The sequence below is a fragment of the Micromys minutus genome, assembly GCF_963924665.1.
Source record: "Micromys minutus genome assembly, chromosome: 10".
In the NCBI taxonomy this organism is placed as follows: domain Eukaryota; kingdom Metazoa; phylum Chordata; class Mammalia; order Rodentia; family Muridae; genus Micromys; species Micromys minutus.
Window position 1 is genome coordinate 3201337 of NC_137979.1, and position 8454 is coordinate 3209790.

The 8454-nt window shown below is 47.7% G+C and overlaps 1 protein-coding gene across 1 annotated transcript in view; it reads left to right on the top strand.

Moving 5' to 3' along the window:
* Nucleotides 1–2124, top strand: part of RASGEF1C (RasGEF domain family member 1C) — a gene marked incomplete at its 3' end in the record, with an annotated part of 64848 nt that extends 62724 nt beyond the window's left edge. Inside the window, exons 13-14 of the mRNA XM_080923820.1 lie at nucleotides 1333–1405; nucleotides 2100–2124. Of these exons, the coding sequence (XP_080779946.1) occupies nucleotides 1333–1405; nucleotides 2100–2124 (98 nt within the window). The remainder of the gene's footprint in view (nucleotides 1–1332; nucleotides 1406–2099) is intronic.
* Between the last annotated feature and the right edge of the window lie 6330 nt (nucleotides 2125–8454).

Sequence of the window (8454 nt, forward strand, 5' to 3'; positions counted from 1 at the left end):
ATAGCCATGCTCACTGAGAAACAAACAACAGAAAATCCAAAAAATCAGTATCTATAAGTTCCCTTTGTTACAACCTCAAACTGAAAACAACCCCAGTGTCTGTCAATGGGCGAATGAATGATTAAATGAATTGGGATATAACCCTACTTTGGACTTTTTTCAGACACTAACAGGATACATGCCACCCAGGGATGAGTCTTCAGTCTCACACACACACACACACACACACACACACACACACACACACACACGCGTATAATAAATATCTATATAATTTATATAACATTCTTCATATTACTAAAGGAAGGAACGGAGAACAGATTAGTAATTGTTAGAAGTTAAAGGGGAGAGGATCTGGGGATGTAGTTTGAAGGTAGAATGTTGCCCTGGGTTCAATCCCCAGCATCACAGAAAGACAAAAGCAGGGGAGAGCAGGGGCGAGGAGGGTAAGGGGAACTGTGGGGCACATTTGCCCATGGATGCTCTGGTCCTTATGGAAATGTCCTGTATCTAAACTCTCCCAGGGCTATACCAGGGCACGTGATGGAATTGCATCCCAGCAAACCCATTCTAAGTTGGAAATACCATCAGTCAAAAACACATCTCTAGTGCCCCAGCCTACAGAGTGTCACAGTTTGGTCTAGCCTGCTGCTAATGTACCTAGAATGGCTCACAGTCAAGTAGAGCACAGTCATCTACACAAGGCAGCTGTTTTGTTTGTGTGCTTTGTTGTTGTTGTTGTTTTATTTTTTTGAGACAGACTCTCACTATGTAGCCCCAGATGCCATGCAGCTTTCTATATAGACCAGGCTGGCCTTGAACTCACAGAGATCTGACCACCTCTGTCTCCCCAGTGCTAGGATTAAAGGTGAACCACCATGTCATGGTCTAACAACATTTTATCACTTTATGTGGAATTGCCCATGTTGTTTATTAAATATGATACCTGTATATAGTGGAGCCCCATGACTGATATGAGGTGTATGCAGCCCACAAAGAGGAGCACACTCTTTATTGCTAACCAAGGAAAAACCTCCAAATTCAAAGTTCAGACTGTTATCTACTAAATGTGCCACCTTACAGGTCATGAGCAGAAAAGCTAAACATTCAACTGTCATAAGCGAAGGACGTATTTTGCACATGGGCACTGCTAGGGAAATTGGGTAGAGGGGCCGTGGGTTATCTGCATGTTATTTTTTAAAATTGCCTGTGAACAGTGACCTCCAAATGGGCAGTTTAATTCACAAACAAAAAGCAGGTCAAGTTTTGGGTAAACAAGGAGTTAAGCTCACCTGCTGGTAAGTGCGTAATTTTACTTCTGTTTCGGTTTAGGTCTGTATTTGGCTTCCTATGAAAGCGAGAGTCCAGAGAACCAGACAGAAAAGGAGAGGTGGAAATCTCTAAGGTGGGTCTGTGTGCCAGGAAGGGGCATATAATATGGGTTCAGGGGGACAACTGGGTTGCTTAAGTTCAGGATGAGTCTGAGGGGCTTAGTTCACTAGGCTCCTCCCTGTGAGGAGGGAAGAGAAACAGGACCAGAGGGATCAATGCAGAACTCCAGGGCTGTGAGTATTGGACGGAGCCTGAGCCCATGACCCCCCCATGCCTGGCTGCATCTCTGTGTGATGGTCAGGATGCGTATCTCAAGACTGACAGACTGACTTACTTTATTTTGGTTTCTATGTGTGGCTCTGGCCATTGTAGAACTCCCTCTGTAGACTAGATTAGCCTTGATCTCAGAAAGTCATCTGCCTTTGCTTCCCAAGTGCTGGGATTAAAGGCATGTGTTACCATTGCCTGGCTCTGATCCATATTTTTATGCCAAAAAATAACACATATGCACATGCACACACACACACTGCACACACACACACACACACACACACACATACTGCACACACTACCTCCTGTTTGTTCAGCATGCCAGCACAGCCAGATAGAAGTCCGAAGCAAGCATTGAGCTTAGAGGGCTAAGCAGGAAGCATTTACTACCCCCTCTCTGGCCACCTCCATCATGCCGAGAAGGTGGCCTCTGGTGGAAGCATCCTGGCCACAGCAAGGGTCTCATCTTACCCTCTCCTGTGTGTCTAAACCCACAGATCTTCTATTCTGGGGAAGACATGAGAAGCCTGAGACAGAGGCAGAGGAAACGTCGGACCTGACACAGGCAGTCCCAACCCTGTCGCAGATGGCCAATGGGTGGAGGTTGACGCAAGGCCCCACTACTTTGCAAACCAGACGCTATGACCTGGTACCCTCCACAAAGGCCACATGGGCACAGGAAACCTTTCATGGGACCTCGGCCCTGGCTGACTTGGCAGGGCCTCCATGAGCATGGGAGACATGCCTTGGGCAAACATTGCCTTTATGACCAAGTGGGTCGCATAGTCAGTCTGTCCATTTTGGACAGGGACACAGTGATACCCCGATGGCTGGGTGACTGCAATCATGTGATCATGTTGAGTGACCTATGCTATGAAGACTAACACCACAAGGTGGTTCAGGAGCCTCTGTAACTGCAGCAGGCATCACGGTACAACATGACGTCCCTGCACCAGCTCCAAGCCCACTCTGGCCCTGGCATCCTGCTGATGGGCCCCAGTCCTGCCCTCCCAGTGGACTTGTTTCTACGGTTACCTTGCACATCCTGCTGGTATCAGGATAGCCCTCTGGCAACAGCGGTGAAACAAGTCACGGAGTCAGCAATGTGTATATTCCAACCTGCTGCCTAGCTCCCTTGTAAACTTTAGAGTCGGAGTAAACACATGTTTGTATACCCATCCTGCACACAAGTGTCTATATGTTCCTCCCCAAGATTCCACAGGGTATGGTTCGGGGTTCCCAGATCATGCACACTTAGTTGGAACAGTGAAGCACAAATGTGAGCCTTGAGTTTGGATCTCCAGTACTTGTGTAAAAAGCCAGGTGTTGGAGCACATCTGTAAACCTGGTGTTAGACAGGCAGAAACACCCAGCTCCCTGGAGCTCACAAACCAGCCAGTGACCAGTTGCTGGGCTAAAGTTTCAACTCGAGATCCTGTGTCTGTCCCTGCCTTCTGGTCACACAGACAACTCCGGGGGCCCATGAGGAATCCTTAGAATTCTGAAAGAGCTCTGGCAGCATCGAGCTAAGATGGTCTTCTCTGTCGCGTACATCTCCTCACCCAGGCCTCCTGGGGTTTGGAGTGTGTGTCAGCCCTTGGGCCTTCAGTGAACACTGTCCAGGCGTCACTGTTTATAGCGTAGGCTGACACATTCCGAAGATGTGACTTTGGCAGGGTGTCAGTTACTATTTAACCACTTAACAAAGTTCTTGAAGAAGCTAACCTAACGAAGAGGTCTAGTTAGCTCAGGTGCAGAAGGCCAGGGACAGGGGACAGGGTACCTAAACTGACTCAGCTCTGGAGAGTTTCTTGCTGTGGCACATCAGGGCAGATAGCAGTGATGGAGGATTATGAGGGTAAAGGGTTGGCAGAGAGAGTTCCTCCCCATAGTTACCAAGGGGCCTCACACAGAGAGGAGGGTCCTTGTTGCCACAAAGACCACATTAGGATCCTCCTTTTAAAGCTCCACGGCTCTGCTGGGGGCGGTGGCTCACACCTTTAATCCCAGCACCCAGGAGGCAGAGGCAGGCAGATCTCTGTGAGTTTGAGGCCAGCCTGGGCTACAGAGTGAGTTCTGGGACAGCCAGGGCTACACAGAGGAAAAAAATAAAAAGGCTTCACACTTTGCTCAGCACCAACATCCAGACACCGAGGTTCCAACCCACGGAGCTCTGGGTGGTAGACAGTAGCCAAGCCACAGTGGAGAGTTGCCACCAAAATTACAAATGTTTGCTGTCTGTGGCTGTCACCTCTCATGACTCATCCGGCCACTATGCTCACAGACTTTTGCTGCAAAGCATCTTGAGAGAGAAGGTTGGAAACAGACCAGCGTCCATAAATCCATAAGCAAGAATGTAGATAACTCAGTTGTCATAGGGCCCAACCCCCACATAGTTCACACACACACACACACACACACACACACACACACACACACCCAATACGAAAAGAGACAAGAAAATTTACTAAAACTGTGCAAGAACTACGAGTCTCGTGACATTAGAGCCATGACCACTTCCTCTCATGAGAAACGATACAAGTCAACCCCAAAGGTGACAGACAGAAACACTCAGACCCTTCAGGTTTCAGCCCCACAGGAAAGACAGGCTCCAGTCTCCCCCACCGGAGCCCAGCTCACGGAGGTGCAAAGCCCAGCCCTGTGTCATGAAGGAGAAGGCGCAACCTTGGCTGATCACAGTGGAGAGGCAAGGAGACATTCCTGCACCCATCCCCGGTCACAGGGAGGAGACTGTCCTTGTCACTTCCCCCGAGAGTGCCAGGGGCCCTGCTCACACTCACGGTCATTAGCCCGTGTGGTGGGGATGCCATGCTGTGGAGAAAAAATAGAGGAAGGAAAGAATGAAGGAAGAAAGGAAGGAAGGGAGAAAAAGAAAAGTGAGTCTACAGTCTCACCTAGAACTCAACTCAGAAAGCACAGACATCTCTTAAACTCTTCAGAGACTACTTCAAACCCAAGGGCAATTTCAAAACCAGTAGAGATCTTGGTAGCAAGAAATTAATAGAAGGCCACTGCTATATAATCCCAATAAACTAAGCCATAAGGCAAACAGTTTACCAAAGCAAAACCATTGAAAACAATGTAAGCCTCAGGGATCCCCCCACCCCGGGACCAGAATAGCTGCCCCTGGGGTGGAGCCCGCATTTCAGATGCACCAGATCCTGCAGCAATCCATGCCCTTGGGCATTATTGCCAACATTAGGCTGGTTATTCGTCAATGAGCCGGAGTGTAACTGTTACATGTGATGCCAGCAAAGGCAAACAGGTAATGGAGGGATGGGAGACAGTCACCAGACTCCCTGGGCAAGCCACTGTCCTTTCACACTGGCTACATACATGCCCAGGACCATACTCTAAATGTCCAGTGTCCGACTACTAAAAGTTAAAAGACATGAGCTCAAAACAAAGTAGAAATATCATGTCATGAATGGATGGGGTGGGGCGGAGGGAGAAGGCAACAGAAGCAGCTGTCATGTGTATGTTGAAACAGAAGCAGCTGTCATGTATATGTTGAAATAGTCACAGCAATGGCTCATCAAATACAGAACTGGTATATTTTATTGACGAGCAGATAAAATTATTTTTAGAATAATGGGATCTGAAGTTGAAAGTACAATAAAGGAGAGTTTTTAAAACGTTGGTAGAGGCAGGCTGGAGAGATGGCTCAGAGGGTAAGAGCCCTTGCTGATTTTCCAGAGGACCCTGGTTTGATTCCCACTACTCCCACAGTGGCTAACAACTGATTATCACTCATTTCAGGAAGTCGGATGCCCTCTTCTGGCTTCCTCTGGTACTGCATTTAGGTGATATACAGATTTAAAACACCCATACACGTAAAATTAAAATTTCAAATAAAAACAAATGCTACTGGAGACAAGGTGGTTGCTTTATAGCAGACCTGAATTGGCAAGAGAAAGAATCAGAAAGGAAGAAGAAACACGGAAAGATAGATGGATACAGAGTATGCTACTTGAGAGACAGACAATCAAGAATGGACAGAATCTTGTACGAATGTGTGACACCATCCACTTCCTCAGGGCAAACATGGGGGAACAGAAGGAAGGGACAGCAAATAGCAGGGAAATTATACCATGTTTGAAGTAATAGCTGGAAACGAACACAATTTGATGAAAATAGCACACGTCTGAAAGATCCAACAAATTCCAACCAGGACAGATCCAAAAGACCCATAGACAGACAGACAGACACACACACACACACACACACACACACACACATACACACGATGGGGGGGTGAGGGAGAACAGGTCGCACAAGGACACATGCATACAGAGAGACAGAAAGCAGAGAGCATACAGATAACACAGGGACATATGCATATACACAGAGAGAGCCCAGAGACACACAGGGACACATGCACACACACACACACACACACACACACACACACATAGAGCATACAGATCATACAGGACACACACACACACAGAGAGCCCAGAGACACACAGGGACACATGCACACACACACACACACACACACACACACACACACAGAGCACATACAGAGACACACAGGGACACATGCACACACACACACACACATACACATAGAGCATACAGATCATACAGGACACACACACACAGAGAGTACATACAGAGACACACAGGGACACATGTACACACACAGAGCACATACAGAGATACACAGAAACACACACAGACACACAGCACATGCACATACATACTGTAAGGACTAAACAGACATAAGAAAATGTTTGAATGAAGCACAATAAGAACGATTTCTCACCTACAGGAGACCCCCAAAAATGAATGGAGGCCGTGCAGCCAGGGAGATGGTGGAAGATGCTGGAGTTGGGGAGTGGCCCCTGGTCAAGCGTATGCGACAGTGTGAGGACTTGTCCTCGGCTTTTTGCACTGTGACAAAATGCCTGAAGTAAATCAGCTACTGGGAGGGAGCCTGACTTTGATTTGCCTCGGAGATTTGGACATGTCTGCTTGGTTCCTGCAAAAGCACGCAGTACACAAAACTACAGCCTACGACTCCAGCTCTGGGGATATACGCCCTCTTCTGGTCTCCGTGGGTACTGCACTCCTGCACACAACATATCTCAACTAAAAGTTAAGTATTAGTAATTATCTAAAGACTTGCTCTCTCCTCCTTGTGCACCTGTCTTCTGCTGACACCACAACGCCCTTTGGTTTCCTTTTCCTTCTCGCCTGGCACACTGACCACAGGTCCATCTCTCTACAAAACAACATGACTGTCAACTTTATTTTTAGCTGAGATGTGTTGTGTGCAGGGGTGCAGTACCTACGGAGACCAGAAGAGGGCGTATATCCCCAGTGCTGGAGTCGTAGGCTGTAGTTAATTGCCCCAGTGTGGATACCGGGTCTCCACCTCTAGGTCTTTTGGAAATGCAGCGTGCACTCTTAATCTCGGAACCATGTCTCAAGTTCAGGGACCCAAGTTTTAGATCTGAAGAGATACTGCAAATTGCTTTCCCAAATAGCTGCGTCTCCATCCAGTCCCCTATTGGTGTTTTTCTGTAGAACATCGCAGGCACCAGAGACCTAAGCCCTCTGTTTTTTGCCAGATTTCCAATAAAGAGGCTAACCCATAAGCAGTAGCTTACAGATTGATTTTTTTCTTGTGGTGCATTAAAATGATATCCTGATTGCTGAGGTTTGTGTGGCTTCTTCAAGTCTGTGCCCCCCACCCCCCCCCATTCTTTTTACTATAGTTATTTACTATGGAGGCTTGCAGAGTAAGCTGTGCTATGTGAAACCACCAGGAGGCGCCCTCTCCCCATCACCCCCTAAACATCTCCAGCACAAGACCGGAACACAGCCAAGGGTGCTCTGACCAGATGGTAGCTCCACTCTGGGCCGGAACCTAACCCAAGTTCTAGGTAGCAGAGGCACTACTGAGCTTCCTGCCTGGGTCCGTTTCTCCCCAGCCCCCCTCCCCGCCCCCAGTGTCCTGGAATCTATTCCTTCCTCCCCACCTTGCCTTTCCTGAGACCTAGCCTTACTCCGGATCACCTGAGGGAGCGCTTTCTCCCTGCCTGATTTTAGATTTGGCTTCAGAGCTTGAGGGCCGGCTGTAAAGTGAAGGCCGGCAAAAGTATTACTTGCACACTAAGTTCTTTCCTGAACTTTCTGCGGGGGGGGGGGGCGTGGGGGCAGTTAGTGTGTGGAGATGACGTCTGCCTGAGGCTTATGTTCCAGAAGGGACTTGGGTGACTGGGCATGTCACAAGCCTGGTGCAAAATTTAGTAGAATGCCCCAGGACTCAGACTAATAATGTTAAAGTGCTCTCTCTCCCTCTCTCTCTCTCTCTCTCTCTCTCTCTCTCTCTCTCTCTCTCTCTCTCTCTTTTCTCAGATACGTTCTTTCTAAGTAGCCCTGACCGGTCTGCAACCTGTCATGTAGAGCAGACTGGCCTAAAACTTGAAATTATCCTCTTGTTTCTAGAATGCTGGGGGTCACAGGCATGAGCTGCTATGCCTAGCTTAGTAAAATAGTTTTTAAAAAAAACAGAATTTTGTGAGCTGAAAATAGTCTGAAACTTACAATCTTAGTGTTGGGCCTTAGGAATGTTGGGATCGTATGTCTGGGCTGCCATAACAGATTCAATTTAAAAAAAAAAAGTTAATGAAGAATGAATCCACATACAACCGTTTTTTAAATTACTATGCTATGAGAGAGATGTGGGGATGGAGGGAGAGAGGGAGGGAGAGACATTACAGGTATAAAGACCAGAGAGCAAATTTCTGGAGTCTGACCTCTTTCCACCATGGGTCCAGGGTCAAACTCCAGCAATCATTTTTGTGTGCGAATTACTTGTAC